The sequence below is a fragment of the Rhamphochromis longiceps genome, linkage group LG8 (assembly GCF_057381845.1).
Source record: "Rhamphochromis longiceps isolate RC_006_pf linkage group LG8, R_longiceps_female_GT1.1, whole genome shotgun sequence".
NCBI lineage: Eukaryota > Metazoa > Chordata > Actinopteri > Cichliformes > Cichlidae > Rhamphochromis > Rhamphochromis longiceps.
The window spans coordinates 12,368,527-12,387,302 of NC_140564.1; the positions used below are offsets into that span (position 1 = coordinate 12,368,527).

At 42.7% G+C, this 18,776-nt stretch overlaps 1 protein-coding gene across 9 annotated transcripts in view; it reads left to right on the forward strand.

Annotated features, from left to right (window-relative positions):
- Positions 1-9,733: 9,733 nt before the first annotated feature.
- cacna1g (calcium channel, voltage-dependent, T type, alpha 1G subunit) overlaps positions 9,734-18,776 on the forward strand; it is a 353,368-nt gene continuing 344,325 nt past the window's right edge. For all 9 annotated transcript variants that reach the window (XM_085415758.1, XM_085415761.1, XM_085415759.1 and 6 more), the window contains exons 1-2: positions 9,734-10,554; positions 11,183-11,502. In XM_085415758.1, coding sequence (XP_085271884.1) covers positions 11,190-11,502 — 313 coding nt within the window. In that variant the 5' untranslated portion in view covers positions 9,734-10,554; positions 11,183-11,189. The remainder of the gene's footprint in view (positions 10,555-11,182; positions 11,503-18,776) is intronic.

Genomic DNA, 18,776 nt, shown 5'->3' on the forward strand with positions numbered 1-18,776 from the left:
GAGGGTTCAATACCACAGAGTGCGATCACGCGCGCGCGCACACACACACACACACACACACACACACACACACACACACACACACACACACACACACACACACACACACACACACACTATAGCACAGTGCATGATAATCAGTGATTATCAGGTATTAGATTATTGAATAAGGAATTGTTTTGCTGTGTGTACAGGGAGGCGAGCTCAGCTTCTATGGCAGAAAGGACTCAGTATCTGTGTCTGACACACTGTCTTAAGATAATGTGACCAAAACAAAATCTATGATGTTTATGAAATTCTTATAAAAGCAATATATATATTTTTTTTAAATATCAGAATGATGATAGTTAACCTTTGATGTCCTTACTTTGAGAAGCTTTGTGTGAAATACATCAGCTGACCTGTTGTCAGTACTTGGAGTCCCTTAAACAGAAAAAGTTCACCCTAGGATATGTCATGTAAGTTGCACTTGTAGTGTACACACTTTGGCTGATGGTGAGATTAGTATTCATGTTGTGAGGACCGGGAGCGGTTGACCTTTTTGAGATGCTGAGCCGTTAGTTTTCCAGCTGGATTTTAAAGGGCCAGAATCTTGGTCAAGGAGAAATTTTGACCTGCAAACTGGGAGTAAAAAAGGTCAAAATTATTATGGGTCATTTTCAAGGATCAGTCAATGATCACATATTATGGCAGACATCAGGAAGGACTGCTTTTAACCAGAGAGAGATCTATCAGAGAGATCAATACATTCATTTACTGATCTGGTAATACTTTCACTTTTATCAGTCGTACATATGAACATAACAGCTTACTGACCTTTTCTTCTGCTTTCCGTCATTTGTCTCCATGTTAGTGATTTCTATTGTGTTTAATTTTGAATTTATTTTTTATGGTATGTTGTCTGTTTTAATGTATGTATTGGCTCTTTGTGATATTTGCAAAGTTTCTTTTTATTCTATATTTAGGTTGCCATTTTAAGACTGCCTAAGGAAACAGATGAACATTAGCCTGTGTGCTAAGGCTGGGTCATTTACTCAAATACAAAAATAAATGAAACTAATAAAGTGGAACAATTTCAATAAACAAACTAGTACAATCAAAAAAAGACTGAACAAGTCTGGCTTGTGTGGAAGGCCTGCCAGCATTTGAACAAACTACAAGACTTCTGGAATAATGTCCTTTGGACAGAGAAGACCAAGCTGGAAATGTTTACTATGATGCACAACACCATATTTAGTAAAAAAAAACAAGCTCGGCATATGAACACAATCACCTCATACCACCTCTGGAGCAAGGCGGTGGAGGGGTGATGATTTGGGCTTGTTTTACAGCTACACAAACAGCATACCTTGCAACCACTGTCATGATACGTTGTGTGGCAGGCAGGGGAAGGACCCAAGATGCAGATTCACAGACACGGGGATAAACTCAAAAAACACAGCTTTATTGCTGGCCACGGGAAGCAATACAAAATAAACTAAAACTGGGAAAACTAAAGCATGAACTGTACAAGGAACCGAACCACGGGGAGAATTACACACAACATGAGGGAGAACGCGACGCCGAACAGAGGGAGACTCAGACAGAAATACACAGAGGGTAAACGAGGAAAGTGGGCACACACGGGGAACACAGGTGATACTGATAATCATAACGAGACAGGGCGGGGTGAACTGAACATGACATGTACAGGCACAGAGGTTCAGACAGGAGGAGAGAGAGCACGGGGAAAACACAGACATAACGGGCTGGGGAAACATGAAACAACCACAAAGGGAGACGAGGGCTCATAAATACATAGAGGGCACACAGGGGGGAGAGAGAGCACGGGGAGAACTTAGACATAAAGGGCAGGGGAAACATGGAATAAAACATAAGGAGAGACGAGGGCTCACAGATACACAGAGGGGCACACAGGGGGTAAAAGCCATGAAGGGAAAACACTTAGGGAACGACACAACAGGGCAACTCAGAAAACATGGTCTAAATAAGGAATGAAATACAAAAATACAAGGAACTAAGAATATTGGGCCCACATGGCCCAGGACCATGACAACCACGAACTCTCTGTATACCAAAGTATTCTACAGGGTGGGCCATTTATGGATACACCATAATAAAATGGGAATAGTTGGTGATATTAAAGTCCTGTTTGTGGCACATTAGTATATGTGAGGGGGCAAACTCCTCAAGATGGGTGGTGACCATGGTGGCCATTTAGAAGTCGGCCATCTTGGATACAACTTTTGTTTTTTCAATAGGAAGAGCGCCATGTGACACATCAAACTTATTGGTAATGTCACAAGAAAAACAATGGTGTGCTTGGTTTCAACGTAACTTTATTCTTTCATGAGTTATTTACAAGTTTCTGACCACTTATTAAATGTGTTCAGTGTGCTGCCCATTGTGTTGGATTGTCAATGCAACCCTCTTCTCCCACTCTTCACATACTGATAGCAACACCGCAGGAGAAATGCCAGCTCAGGCATCCAGTATCCGTAGTTTCAGGTGCTGCACATCTCGTATCTTCACACCATAGACAATTGCCTTCAGATGACCCCAAAGATAAAAGTCTAAGGGGGTCAGATCGGGAGACTTTGGGGGCCATTCAACTGGCCCACGACGACCAATCCACTTTCCAGGAAACTGTTCATCTTGGAATGCTCGGACCAGGCACCCATAATGTGGTGGTGCACCATCTTGCTGGAAACACTCAGGGAACGCGCCAGCTTCAGTGCATAAAGAGGGAAACACATCATCATGTAGCAATTTCAAATATCCAGTGGCCTTGAGGTTTCCATTGATGAAGAATGGACCCACTATCGTTGTACCCCATATACCACACCAAACTATCACTTTTGTTGTTCCAACAGTCTTGGAGGGATCCATCCAATGTGGGTTAGTGTCCGACCAATAGCGGTGGTTTTGTTTGTTAACTTCACCATTCACATAAAAGTTTGCCTCATCACTGAACAAAATCTTCTGCGTGAACTGAGGGTCCTGTTCCAATTTTTGTTTTGCCCATTCTGCAAATTCTGTGCGCCGATCTGGGTCATCCTCGTTGAGATGCTGCAGTAGCTGGAGTTTGTAAGGGTGCCATTTGTGAGTAGCTAATATCCGCCGAAGGGATGTTCGACATATGTCACTCTCCAGTGACATGCGGCGAGTGCTACGCTGTGGGCTCTTGCTGAATGAAGCTAGGACAGCCACTGATGTTTCTTCATTAGTGACAGTTTTCTTGCGTCCACATTTTGGCAAATCCAACACTGAACCAGTTTCACGAAACTTAGCAAGCAGTTTGCTAACTGTAGCATGGGAGGTGGGTGGTCTCGTAGGGTGTCTTGCATTGAAATCTGCTGCAATGACCCGGTTACTGCGTTCACCAGATATCAACACAATTTCGATCCGCTCCTCACGTGTTAACCTCTTCGACATGTCAATGGCTGTGAACAAAGAGTAACTTGTAAATAACTCATGAAAGAATAAAGTTACGTTGAAACCAAGCACACCATTGTTTTTTCTTGTGACATTACCAATAAGTTTGATGTGTCACATGGCCCTCTTCCTATTGAAAAAACAAAAGTTGTATCCAAGATGGCCAACTTCTAAATGGTCACCATGGTCACCACCCATCTTGAGGAGTTTGCCCCCTCACATATACTAATGTGCCACAAACAGGACTTTAATATCACCAACCATTCCCATTTTATTACGGTGTATCGATATAATTGGCCCCCCCTATAGATTAAAAAGCAAGGCCAGCTATTCAAGAGATAAAGCAAAATCGGGTAACATACCCGGCAACTGTGACAAATCGTTGGTATGATATGCTTTGGGAGGCATGAGAGTGGTTTGGAATGAATCTATAAATGTGTTTTACGTGTGACATGAAAATCAACCTAACAAAGCATTATGTACGTTAAATCTGTTCACTTTCAGATCCTGAATCACTTTGGAAAACACTATGTGATAGTGTTAAGGCTAGGGTTAAGGTTTAGGGTTAGGGCTGGAATAGACGGCTGGAGCCTCTGCTCCAATTGTATGTTTTTATTGGATTCAATTGACAACCGAGAGAGTTTCACGACAATGCGGAAGGGTATCTTTCGCGTTACTAGGGGCGTGAAAAATTGTCAGTATGTTACGCGTTGGGAACGATAACGCTCTGGGCAGGAACTTAAGAGAGCTGCACGTAAACAAGTTTTTTGGAGGTGAGCTTCCCTCCCTCCAAGACATCTACAGGAAGCGGTGCCTGAGGAAAGCGGGGAGGATCATCAAGGACTCCAGTCAACCCAGCCATAAACTGTTCAGACTACTTCCATCAGGAAGGAGGTTCTGCAGCATCCGGTCCCGTACCAGCAGACTGAGAGACAGCTTTTTCCATCAGGCCATCAGACTGCTGAACACGTCATAGACACCTCAGCTTCACTACTGGAACTTCAACACACACACACACACACACACACACACACACACACACACACACACACACACACACACACACACACACACACACACACGTAGAAAAATATTTAGTATACACATCCAGAAATGCATATACTATTATATATTGTACATATATTTATTAGTTTCAGATGTAGCCATTCTTGTATTTTGCTTGTTTACATTATTGTATTTTGCACAACTCTGTTGCTTGTGAAGCTCGCACACAAGAATTTCACTCACATGTGCTGTACCAATGTACCTGCACATGTGATGTGACAATAAAAGTGATTTGATTTGATTTGATTTGATTTGATTTGACAAGTGCCTGTGAATAGCAAGGAACTCGAACAACGCTCTAAATAAGAGTGGTTCAAAATTCTTCCACAACAATCTGAGAAACTAATAAAGTCAAACAGAAAACACATATTTCAAGTTGTTGTAGCTAAAGGTGGCTCTACAAGCTACTGCTTCATGGAGTGTAGTTAGTTTTTCACTCTGCTTTTATGTTTTGGCTTAATTTTTGTACTATTGTCATTTTTTTCAGTTCACTTTAGGTTTTTATACCTAATAAGGACTGGATCATTTTTTTTTATTATGTCTTAATACATAACAGCTTGGAATGAAAGAGGGTGTACATTTCCTTTCATGTATGTGGTAAGTATTTACCTAGATAAATAAATAAAACCATAAGAAGATAAATGCTTACCTACATTTTTAGTACATTAGCAATCAGATTCTTCTGCCACCACACAGCTAAAACTGTCACAGGCCTCTTCCTTAGACGTGTGTAAGCGCAACATGATTGGCTTTAATATAATTTCCATTTGGAACTTTATTGGATCTTTGAGGGCAATTCCGACCAAACACAAAGTTCACCAGAAACTTTAGTTTCTGTAATTAAAGATGTTAGGATTCATCCTCTGAGGACCATGAGTGTAGGTCCAAATTCTTTCATAGCCACGTAAATCATTTTTTTTCAACTGAAAACCAAAGATTTTCATCTCATAGCATGTCTACAGATAAATCCATCAAAGTCAGCAGGATTAATCCACTGCAGGACACCATGACATTTCTTCATAGCATTTCAAAAATGAGTTTAATGCATCTTATCATTTACATTATTTGTATGCTGCTTTGGACAAAAGCAACTACTAGTTAATGTAAAGGCCAGCGATCAAGTCTCACTTTTGGGACTTTGAGCCTTTGCCAAGGTGGGGGACTTGCTGATGGACAAGACAATAGACGCGACAAAAGATCCTAAAAGGCACTTCACCAGCGTGGCTAATAAAAAGCTGATAGAATTACATTATAGATTGACTCTGTCAAGTGGCTTAACCTGATTTTATTACCTGCCTCCAATAAAGTGTAACCCTTTCTTTACACATTTTTCACTGTCAAACGATTTCTATGTTCCAACTTCCCTGCTGACACAATCTATCTCTGAGTATAACCTTCCTCCTGACTCTTTTTTCTGTAATCCTCCAGTCTGCTAAAGGTGACGAGTGAGCTGTGTGGCTGTTCAAATAGTGCTGCTGGTCAGGAGGCCTGTGGAGGAGCCACGAGAGAAAGTTTTCTCCGGAGAACAGAGATCACTCACTCTGATAAATTGGGGTCGTGGCCGGCGCTAACAAACATCATTCATCAAGCACTCATAAAAGCTCGCCTTGGGAAGTGTTCACGGTGCACTCAGTGCTGTATTGCCAGTGGTTTCTTCCATTTTATGAATAATAAATGCATAACTGTATTGCTTATTATTAATGCATGTTGTGTTTAAACTTTTAGGTGCGCTTTACCAAGAACCTGGTCGTAATTGTGCCTTTAAAGATGTGTGCCCAGGCCAAACGTCATTACCGCCTAATGAGTACAAGCAGTGCTGGATCAATACCAATGGGTACACAATTAAGCAAGCACACAGTTAAGTTATCAATCCAAACAAGGTCTGCTGACAGATGCTGGAAGTTGCTGCGCTCCCAATTGTTCTCTCTTTGTTATCCCCCTCCGCCCCGTGCACACATGAAGGTGTTTTTTAGGTCGTGTGTGTGCATGTGATACTTAGTCTTCATGCCTTCCCAATGAGCTGTGCGTAAATAGCCCAGGGGATTAATATCTGCCGCTGCCGCATGCAAGCGCTAGCTGCAACAGATTCTATGAAAAAGAAATTGGTCCTCCTCATTAATTTGCACTTTCTGTCAGATCGATGATTATGCACTGTAATGAAAATAAAGTATGCTGCTGGAAGTAGTGAATAACGTTTTGAAGTGTGTGTTTGTGTGTGTTTGTGTGTGCTGGTATGCGCGGGAGACTTTTTTGTGGTTCACTAAAAAAACAAAAGAAGAAAAAAATCGGTGAAAGCAGAAACAGCTTTGTAATTTAGATACATTAAGGATGCTTTAGCTCATGCTAATGCATCTCCTCACTTTCTTTACTTGTGTCTCTTACTCACAGTTTAGCTCCTCCCCCTGAGGATGTGAGAGGACAAAAGGTGGTGGAGCTGCCAAACGAGAAGTCCCGAGCTTTTGGCCTGTATTTACTTGGTATCAATACCAAAATCTGCAATATGGCACAGCACTAGAAAATGGATATGAAGGCTTGTGATTAACCAGACCAGTTGGTATCCTCAGTCTAGTGACCACATTGGTTACTTTATCCCCCTTTTGAATGGATTTCATGTTCTATTCATTATGGCTTGAACTCCACTGCAGGGCAACCTGCCACTGCATGTGGCGAATAAAATTTGAACTTGAAAGTGAAGACTGAGCCCAGAAGGTCATCAGGGAAGTGCATACTGAAGCCATGTGCCTGTTTCCCTACAGAGTTCTTCTTTAGCCAGATGCGTTGCCCCCTTGTTCGATGTGTTAACAGCCAATCAGTGGCAGTGGTGCTTCTGACGAGCCTGAAAATAATTTGAAACAATTTTGTATCATTTAATTTCAGTTTTTTTTTCTTAGATTAGAATAAAAATTTTATATTAGAATTTTTTTTTTGGTATATTGAAATTGCTAGCATTTCAATATTAATATCTCAATGACTATTAAGGATAAAAGCCTGAAATTTTCACTGGTCTTTCTTGCCATCAAAATGAATCAGGGTCAGTAATTTGGGATAGAATATGAAAATAAAGTCCTGCACTCCTGCAAAGTCCCATATTTTAGCACACACTAATAAAAAAAATCTTGCAAAACACAATTGGTGACCAATTAGTTAATGATGTATAGTTGAATTACACAATACTGAAAAATACAAGTGTGTAGAATCGTTTTTAATGTGAATCACTGGGCCATAAAAATGAAAAAATAAAGTGCCAAAGTTTGTATACATAGTACTTTATATAATGATACATTTCAATAAAATCTGGTGATTCATTTCTGAATTAGCGTTTTTTTTTGTTGAGGATTTCTTTGGCTACTTTTCTACTTGACTTACTGCTACTGATATCTAATGTGTTTCTAATGGGATTGATTCCACCGAAGAGGTGACACATTTACTTTGTATTATTTTGAGTCAGAAACATTATAATAAAGACTTTGATTGCATTTTACCATGTACAGTAACTGTCACAACAACTGTCACATTAGAAGATGTGGCATTTACTCACCTGATGATAAAGACTTGTGCATTCCAGAAATCTCCTATTTCTGCATCTTCTCCGGGTCCATTCAGGGAACTGGGAGTTCTTTTGTGAAGGTGGAAGAGATCATTTTAGGTCTCTGGATGAGAGAAGATACAAAGAAGCGTAAGTCAGTGCAGAGTAGACAGAGTGCAGATGATGAAGATAAATGTTTTAGCTGTGAGGCATCATCACCAAACCACCTTAGAAGTTTATCTACATTACAAATTCTTCAGAATGCAATTTTTCTGAAATGTTGTGACCAAAAATCTGATTTCTGAAGATTCTAAACTCTTGTTTTACACAGGGTTTGGGGGATTTTTATCACTTCATAACTGAGAAAATACTTGAAACAGTCCCAATTCTAGTCCCTGGTTTTAGGATTCAAATACTCACACTAAACATTTATTTTAGCTTTACAAGTGTTCTTAAATTTTACTGATGCACTTTAAAAAGGGAACAAAACTGGAGTGTAAAACTCTGAGCGCTGCATCACGGTCTAATACCCGGTGTATTTCTGTAGTTATGTGAAAGACAGACGGCCCGGGGAAACGTCTTCCTCTAGTGGCCATCAGCACACACTGGTCAGCAGATGCCAAAATATATGAAGACATCATCTCATGAATAATCTATTAATATTAATTTATGCTTCCTTTTTGTAGACAAAAGATGGAATCCTGGATGTCTTTGTCTTGTTTTAAAAGATGTGCTGCCTGATAGCTGAGTCTGCTCATTCTCTGCAAACAGCTGCTTCCAGACCAAGTTTGCAGGGATTCGTGTGGACCCTGAGTTGGGTCTAGAGTCCCAGTTCTGGGATAGTTTTAACTAGGATACATAAAACTTTTACTCAAGGGACCTTTTGTTCAAGAAAGGGGTTGTTATTGTGCAAAATGACAGATTTCATACAGTTATGCAACTCTTAACGAAATAAATAAATAAATAAAAATGGTGTGTGTGTGCATATGAGGTTTTGAGGCTTCTTGAAAAACAGTGTGACTTTTTTCCACCACTGAAAAAACAAAATTGCCTATAAAAAACATTTTTAAGCAACTGATTTAAAAAACAAATAAACAAAACAAAAATGAAGTAGGTGTGGCAAATATGATTAAACATTTCAAAATATCAGTAATATAGAATAAAAAAAATGTGTTTTTTTTCTTTTAATTTTTCAATTTCTTTTAATTTGTCAGAAGGCTCAACAAGCACTCCAATTTTCAATGTATAAAGAGAATTTTTCAGCATTTATTTTGGTTTCCAGGTAACATTTTAATGAAATTTTAAAGTGACTCATCAGGTCTGTGTGTCTGTCTGACCATCCATGCCTTCACAGTCAGGTAACATTGCACCGTGGTAACTTTTTTCATTAAAAATCCCCCCATAATAAAGCCCACCACCAATCGCAAGGCAGATGCCATCACTCCCTCGCTTCTCATTGGCTCGCGTTCGATATTAAGAATCCAGCTGTTTCGCCCCGCCCCCTCCCAGCACTTGTTAATCGACTTCCTGCTCGACCAGTGGGGGCGGGCACCTCCGAGTCAAGCCCCGCAGCGATTGGCTTAGAGTGGCGCTCTTTGGGGCGGGCAGTGAGAAGTTAGGATTCCCACCCCCCCACACCACCACCCTCCCTCCTCCACCCTCTACTCCCCCCACCACCCCCCATCCAGCTGTGTGAACCTCGCTGATGGATGGAGTACAGTGAGAAAGGAGAGAGAGAGACGAGAGCAAGGAGCGGGAGCAGCCCGGTGCTTTTCATCATGCGCGCAACAGTGGAGGAAGGAGGTGTTTGTGATATTTAGGAAATATTAAAAAAGAAACAAGGCTGGACGGCTGTCTGCGCTCGGGATGCGCAGTGGCAGCAGCAGCAGCATCTCCATGGATGTGCTGAAACTCCGGAGCGGGATCTGCGTTTGAAAGAAAGCCGCCTGTGGATGAAAGTGCCGGGATCGTTCATTTAAAGGAGGGGAAAAGCAAAGCTCGGTGGAGGATTTTCTCCCTTTTTAGGGGTTTGCCCATCAGCGCTGTGGAGGAGGAGGGGGAGGAGGAGGGGAGCGGAGAGAAGTTTGTGCGCGGCGTCAGTAAATTTCACACAAACAGAGACAAAAAAGAAAAGAAAGAAGGCTGAGAACTGAAAAGTAGGGAAAAGTCTCCCTGTCTCCCTCCCAATCTTTACGATTTAGGATTATGATGCGTGCCTGAGGACCCCGGAGAGGCTTCTTGGACACCGGAGACTCGACCCAGGGGGGCGCAGCGTGTCTCAGACGGACCCCGAGCTGCAGAAGGAGCACTGCAGCGCACCAGCAGCTGGAAACTATACGCTCCACAAACCTACAAGAACATCTCTCGTCTGCTCCATCCCTCGCGTTTCTTCTCTCTTGCTTTCTTTCCGTCAGACCGGCGTGGACTTTACAGCCACGGCACACACAAACACGCAAAAAGAAGAAGAGAGAAACTGATCATGCGATGACTGAGCGCGCTTTGGGAACATCTACCCGAGTCCATTACAGGTAACGAATGGAAGGGAAAGATGCTCCTCTCGCTCTCCGAGAGCTAGCAGGAGCTCGGGGGAGTGGGAAGTGTTGCTGTCGGTAGATCGGTGATGCTGCCGAAGTTTGGAAGCCAATAATAGCAAGCAAGCGCTGTCGTTGCAAGATTTTTTTCTTTTCTTTTCTTTCTTTTTTTCTTTTTCTTTCTTTTTTTTTGATTTGAAGGAATGTGAGCCCCGCACATTAGGAGCTCTGATCTATTCGTCTCCCCTCCAGCTTTGAACAGTAGATATTCACTTATCCGAGTTTAATCCATGTAAAATGAAGCGGCTTCTGTGATGATATTCCAATACAACGATCATATCTGAGCAGTCATTTCGATAATATTTGGCCATATTTCCTCAAATAACCCCCCCAACACCACCTAGCTGTTCCATACTGTTGCTCGCCTTTCATTGTGCATTTAATTGTGCGCCTATGAGCAGCGAGGTGTTTTTCACTGTAGCCAAAAGTTGGTACCTTTATTTTTATTTTTTTAATCAGCTATTTTTTTTAAATATCTATTTTGCCGATTTCTGTTCTCTCTGCGCGCTCTCCACTGACTAATGGATCCTAATCATATGTCTGTGATCGACCCCGTTGCTTGCAGGAGGTGAATGATGGCCGAGGATGGGGGAAATCTCTCCGGGGTCCCCGACGCCGGGGCCTCGGAGGGTCGCTCCTCTCTGCCGAGGACTTTCATCCGGCTCAACGACCTGTCCGGGCTCGGGACGGGAGGCGGGGAGAGCGGCGAGATATCTGCGGTGGAGCCGGCGTCCCCGGCACCGGATGGGATCTCTGCAGCCGGGGAGGAAATGTCGGCGAACGGCGGGGATAGCCTGCCCTACCCCACCCTGGCCCCCGTGGTCTTCTTCTACCTGAAACAAACCACCCGGCCCCGGAGCTGGTGCCTCAAAATGGTCTGCAACCCATATCCTTTTCTTTTTCTTTTAACTCAACGCGTTTGGAGTCTGCATATGCGCGCATTCACCTGTGGCAGGTAAGAAACACCTGCTTTGCTGTGCACCTCACAAGGGTTTATCCAGTGACCACAAGGCTGCTAGAGTCAGGACAGGCCTGCTCAGACAGATCACACAGATCAGTGTGTGTGTGTGTGTGCAGGCTGATGTATGGAGTGAGCAAGCGTCATGGCCTGATTTGCACACACACACACACACACACACACACACACACACACACACACACACACACACACACACACACACACACACACACACACACACACACACACACACACAAAACAAAACAAAGCGTCACATTTATTTTTGTGACTCAGATGTGTGTGTGTGTGGGTCCCAGTGGAACCGCATCCTCTCACACCTGACTGGACGTGTGTGTGTTCCCACATCATGCTCTGATTCCTCCGAGTTGGGTGTTATTCTTTGATTGATTATTAAGAACACACACAAGTTGGTTGTTAATAATCCATTTCTTATGGGTGGGGTTAGAGGATGGAGTCTGGAAGTTGTAATGTGTTTATTGATACACAGACACACCTGGAGTGGGTGTTTATTGAGCGGTGGCCCCGTCCTTGGGGTGGATAGCGGTGGAGGGGTGGAGTCGGTTCATGTCACACAGCCTTATTGAACCCTTCCTGCCACTGAAGGGTTTTATTGATTCATAAATGGACAGGACCTGCACCGATTCCGTTCTCCTGCTAGCAAGGAGGCAGGAGGAGGAAGAGAAAGGAGGCTCTTTTCTGTCTCCCACTGTCTGTCTGTCTCGCTTAGAGTTTAGGTAACGTGTGTGTGTGTGTATGTCTATATGTGTGAGTGGGCTATGGGAATAAATGTTTCCCTGGCCGCTCTGCTCAGGGGGTTTCAGACCGCCTTTGCTGTTTCTTTTAGGTGTCATGTTCCTTCCATCCTCCCTCCCATCCATCCATCTCTTCAGCCTTGTCTGTTGCATTTCATCCCAACCCCCCTTCCTAATTTGTCACTGTTTTAATTGAGACGCAGTGGCAGCCTGTCCTCCTCCTCTCCCAGGAACGCTGGCCCGCGATGCTGCTGCTCGCACTTGTTTGTACTCTTTTATCCCCTCCTCCCCTTCATGTTTCCTTCTCTCGCTTTTCTTTCATCTTTCTTTTCCTTTTTCCTTTTCTTTTTTGTGTGTGTCTCCATCTCCCAGAGATCACAGCTAATTTCCATGTCTGTAAATGTCAAATCTTTTAAAAAGGGCTTACAAATAGACTTTTTTAGCAGCGGGGGCACAAGAGTCCTCAGTGACTCCACAGGGAGCAGTGGAGATCCTTGATACTGTTATCCAAGTCATGGGTTCTCAAACATTTACTTTTCGTGGACCTCCCAGTGAGACCTCCACATTAAAGCAGCACATTCCTATTTGATAGGAAAAAAGGATCCAAAAACCCACCTTCTTTGGATTTTTATCTGACGTTGATGTCATATAGTTGGGAGAAATTAAAGTTTGAGCAACATTATTCTATACTTCTCTGTTTTGTAATTGTGAGGTTCCAAGAAATTCCAGTTGGGATTTTCATTTGTTTCTCCTTTTATTGTTATTTACAGCCTCTTTGTGTTACAGAAACCATTTAAGATGTTTTGGTGAATTAAATCTCAATATTTCCTTGGTGTATTAATGTACTTAGCACTAATAATTCAGTATGTTTGTCTGTGAGCTGGAGTTTATGGATACAGCTTGCTAATCAAGTTTGGTATCATTAGCTCAGAGTCTATGGTGAAGATATGTTTGGCTGCTTTGTCTGAAACAGACAAAGTAACCAGTCACCAAAATAACCAGATCAACCAGGACCACCGTAGTCCTAAGAAGACTGCGATAATTTCTTTACGAAATTATCTTTGACAGCTGCAACACAGATCAGTAACAATGGATATGACAGTCATAAAGTATTAGGAAGAGCTGGGCTGGAGGTGGGTTGCAAAGTGGCTTGCAGATGTGCAGCTAATGTGGCCAGGTTAAAGCAGCTTACATAGCAAGTGTTGAGGTTGACTTGGTGGCCTGTAGTGCTGTGTGCTGCTGCATATTTTGGTACTGATCCGATACCACGTAAATAGTCACCAGTACCGATGCTTTTAACCGAAAAAGGTATATGAAGAGCAGAGCAGTGTGTCATGGTTTTTGAGATGAATTATCATCAATTTGCAAATTCTGAACACATTATCTGAATCAATGTTATATTTAGTTACACAACAAAACACACCTTTCAGCTTTTTAAATTTGGAAACTGGGTTCTTTTGGAGACCTGGAATGTAAATGCACCTGTCTCTAAAACACTTTGGGACAACTTCAGTGTGTTATATAAATAAAAAAAAACTTAAGTGAATTTCCCCCCCAAAAAAACCTGAATTCATAAGATAGAAACAAAGTATCGATCAGTTACCAACACCTGCACTGGGATCGATACTATCGAATGCAATACTTAATTTATCGAAGCAATCAAAACAAAACAAACTAATTTTATTCAGTAAAGTGTCACACTGTGGTTTAGGGTTACGGTATTAAAATACTGTCATTTTAACTGATTTAAAAAAGAAAAAAAGTTCATCCTGATGGCGACTGGCTCTTTTCGAACCGGTGAGGTCTGTGGTTTGATGGATCTGTTTTGCAGTATGGATTTTAAAGTGTTGAAAGAACTGCTGGGTGATTTGCAGTGATGTTTGACTGCTCCCCTGTACGGGTGTGCACAGGCATCCCTCAGGCCCCAAAGATTGTATTTAGGTGTTCTCAGGCTTCCCGTTTGCCCTTTAATGTGTATTTGTACCGATTTAGGAAAAGGTCACTGCTTTTGTAATGCAGTGTAACATTACTGCGATCGATCCATCTCCCCCTGCGCGTGTGTTTGTGTGCACTGCAGTGTGTGAATCAGTGCGTACCCTGGTGCTTTGCATGGAGGCAAGCAGATGTAACTTTGGCCATATTTTTAACTCTTCCTCTGTTGATCTGCGGTCCTCCTCTGCAGCAGCCTCTCCACACCGGGGTCTCGCTTTCTTTCTTTCTGTGCTCTTGGTTCGAGAATTAATCCTGCAGTAGTCTCTCTCCGTCTCTATCCTGCTATAAATACATCCACAGCACACCACCAGCAGCGGCAGCAGCAGCAGCAGCAGCAGCAGCAGCCAACTCGGATGCACCAAGACTGCTTCCTCTGTCTGACGCTGTAGACCAACAACACAGGAAAGCCTGACTGATCTCAGGGCCAGAATCTATTCTAAACACACATATCCTCACTAAGCCCCCGGCCTCAGGTGGCCCGCGGCCATTTTCAACAGTCTGAGGGGTAATTAGGACCCCTGGATGCTCGCTGAGGTATTTAAGGTCTAATTGAAGACCCCTGGGGTGCACGCTCTGAGTGATGTTTTGCTTGCCTGTGTGAAATTCCCTCTGCAGGTTTTGCTAATGATTCCTGCAGAATCTGCGTATGATAAAGAGTGAGAGCTTTTGTATGTGTGTGTGTATGTTTGACAGAGAGAGAGCGAGATTGTGTAAGCAGTGCACATACGCAGACACACATACACACACACACATTTCCCCAGGACTCCCGTAGGTGTCTCCTCTCTGGCGGGGAGCTGGATGTTGTGCCAAGATGCAGGAGGAGGAGGGGAGAGTTTGGGAACTGGTCCAGTGCTCTCTATCCTTTGCTCGCACTGATTTAAGCAGAGGATTACACAGCCCAGAACAGTGAGGGAGGACACCTGGCCAAGGCTAGGTGTTTGTCATCACATTGAAACGGCATCACTAGCAGCCTGATAAACCACTTGCGCTTCAAAGGAGTGGAAGGATTTGGACAAAGCATGCTACCAATTTCATGTTTCTCTTCCAATTTCACTCTCCACATTTGTTGCCTGTCTTACGTGATGCGTCTGTCTAATAATGGAAGCCGAAGCGCACACTTACTTAATCAGCAGAAAATGTCTCCCGCCCTCCCCTCCCCTCTCGCAGACCCCCCTTGCTTCTCCTTTTTTTTTTTCTCCCCTCCTCTCTGCAGCTAAAAGTCTCATGCTGGCTGGAGGAGCGAGGAGGGGTGTATGCCATCTTCTCCAAAACCGGCAAAAAAAAAAAAGAAGAAGAAAAAAAAAAGAGAGAGCGCGAGGTGGAGGGAGGCTAAGCTGAAGAGCCGTGTGCGATTTCAGAGAGCATTTTTTAAGAGGTGAAAAAGTTGGCCTGCTCCCGCCAGAAACACAGCTTTCATATTTTCTCCCTCTGCTCCTACACCCAAACCTACCATCTCTTAAGTTGCTTGGAGGATTTTCCAACTTCTGGCAGTTTGATGCTCTTTGTGAATCCCATCAGAACTTCTTTCATAGGCGTGTTAGGTTGCTGTGTCGACACTTGGAACATACATTTGTGTGTAAAGAATCTGAATATGTGCTGTCTCTCACTGGACCCTTCTTACATACTCACTCATCGTGTTTAATGAAGTATTTACTCAGCAGTGCAAAAACTTCTTATTGTGTTGTGCAGGGATCTTTAGTCTGTGAGTCATGTATCTCGGGGACCATGTGATGTAACTTGCATGTATTTTGCATGTGAATTGTTCACTGCAAGGGATGTGTGTGTTTGTCAGAGTGTGTATTTGTATGCATATTCAAAGCTGCACACGTGATCGTATTAGCGTGTGTTTGAAGCTTAAACGTAGCTTAAAAGTTTGTATGTAGAATGCAGCTCGCTAATGGACAGATCCACAGTGGATTTGTAGCACGTACATAGCAGCCTGGTTAGCTCAGTCAGTAGAGCACGACACTCTTAAGGGACTTTAAGTCCAAAGAGTTCTAGGGCCTCCAGAGGGTAATCGCCTACTTGGGAGCTCCCCAGAAAATGACTTACCTTCAGGGTATGGCTAGAACTCACCAGAGAGTCCCCCATATGATATTATTATGATACTTCACCGACAATATGATATTATAGCCATTTTTATGCCGAGCAACCTTCCCATTCTATAGTAGCTTAACCAGAATACAAACAGCTGGCAGCAAGTTGAGTCCTCGTACTCGTGTTCATCGACAAATACTCATGTCAGCAGTCTGCCTGCATTTATAAACCACACAGCAATTATCTGCAAACCTTTGACAGTCTCTGAAACTGACTGCAGTAAGTCCAAGTCAGACTGTTTGTAGAAAGGTTGCCTCTTATTAGGTGATGCATGTAATCACCTTGAAATCTACAGTGGTTTATTAGGAGGTAGCTTTGTCAAGCTAAGCGTGTCCAGTTTTGAGTCGATTTAATCTAAGTTCGCCTGGAAAATGTTGTTTTTTAAATGTATTTAATAATATTATTATTGACATTTGGTTTCTCTGTATCAATACAATATCACCACACAATGTTAAAATACTCCAGCCCGACTTCAGGAGCTGGTTTCTGTTTGCATTTGTACCAGTACGAACAGGAACACTAATGTGACACATTAGCAAGCTGGTGAGCAGCAACAGCTTATAACCTCAACAAGAACACAGGATTTTGTGATCAGTAATGAGAGTTCTGTGTTTGCTGAGTGTTTTGTGATTAAACTTATATTAACTATGAGCACAGAAGCCCACATAAATACCTTTCAAACCCTGTGTTTGTGAGGTGTAGCCAATCAAAAGAAAGCTGGGTTAAACGGAAGACTTGGGGAGGCAAAATGGCTTGTTTCAAACAGCGGGTGCTTAGCTTAAAATAAATAAGGATTATTTTGAACTGAAAGTCATGCAAAGCTCCTTAAGTTCAATCGAACATTAGAATTAGAGTTTTATTGTCACGGCGAGTGAGATGAGCCGTGTGGAAAGATTAAAGGAGGATCCAGTCACAGGCACTCGTGAAGGTGAGGTGGTTTATTGAACACAAAATGCAAATGGAGAAACGGCAAACGGGACTGAAAACTATTTAAACTGAGAACAACTAAACTACTGAACACAAACCAGGACCTGAACACGACGGAGGTAAATGACGACGGACAGCAGGGGAGAACACACAGATGAAGCATGGTGGATACACAGACAGACCAGCAACTACAATGACAGAAGACACGACTTAAATACACTCAGAGAAACACAGGGAGATTACACACAGGTGGGGGACACAGCTGGGAGTAATTAACGAGACGAGACAAGGGAGGTAACTGAACACACTCACATGAGACGCAGACCTTCACAATAAAACAGGAAACAAGAAATCACTACACAAAGACGCAGACTCGACACTGCGAGACAGACAGAATATAACACATGGAACCTGAACTAAACTAAACGTGAGACACAACCGAAGAACAAATCCTTAAACACGAATAAACAGAAACATAGAATTCAAATAATAACCAACAAATCACAAAGGTAACAAAACAATCATACGAGAATAAACCAAAACATAATAAACTCAGAATGCTGGGTCGAACCGACCCAGAACCGTGACATTTATGAAACAGCTGCCACCTTAAATTAATGCCACGTAACAAGATGCTCAGCTCAGTCCAACAATAATCTTTCTAATCCTAGATTAGAATTTCCTGATTAGTCTAATTAGAATTTAAAGCTGCATTAATTGATTTTTGGCCACTTGGGGCAGCAGTGCAAGCGAAAAGCATTGACATATTTGATGATCCCCTCATGAAATAGTTTTTTCTGAACAAACTGGGAAATCTTTAGGAAGCACAGAGTGGAATTAGCATTCATTTGGAGTTGTATTTGATTTAGGTTCAGTTTATGAATTCTCTGGTACTGGTTAGAAGCAATTCTCAAGTTTACAGAAGGATAGATGGACGACTAGCTAGTTCCAAACGTGGTCTGTGTGCTTTGGAAACTGCAGACGCTCACACAGATTGCACTGGAATCTCCCGATCTGATCTTTTGGTTTTCTTTTCCTGTCCAGAAATCTTCTTGCTGTACTTCTACCGCTCTCTGTCACTGGCCACGTTCCAATATATTTTATTGGTGAACAAAAGACTGTTGGAAAAATTCACACAAAATTGCTGAGGAGTTCAGTCAAGAGGTGCAGTGGTTACAGAAAATATGTTTCCTCTGATACCTTTCTTTGAACTCACCGTTACATTTGCCAAAAGTTTTGGACGACATGAGAGCGAACTCTTCGGTCTCACTTTTAAGACGGAAACTAAGCTTTAGAACGAACACTTACATACATACAGACTACCTCTTACAGACTACCTCAACTTTTGTGTGGACACGGTCGCCCCTGCTAAGACGGTACGGTGTTATCCTAATAACAAACCGTGGGTAACA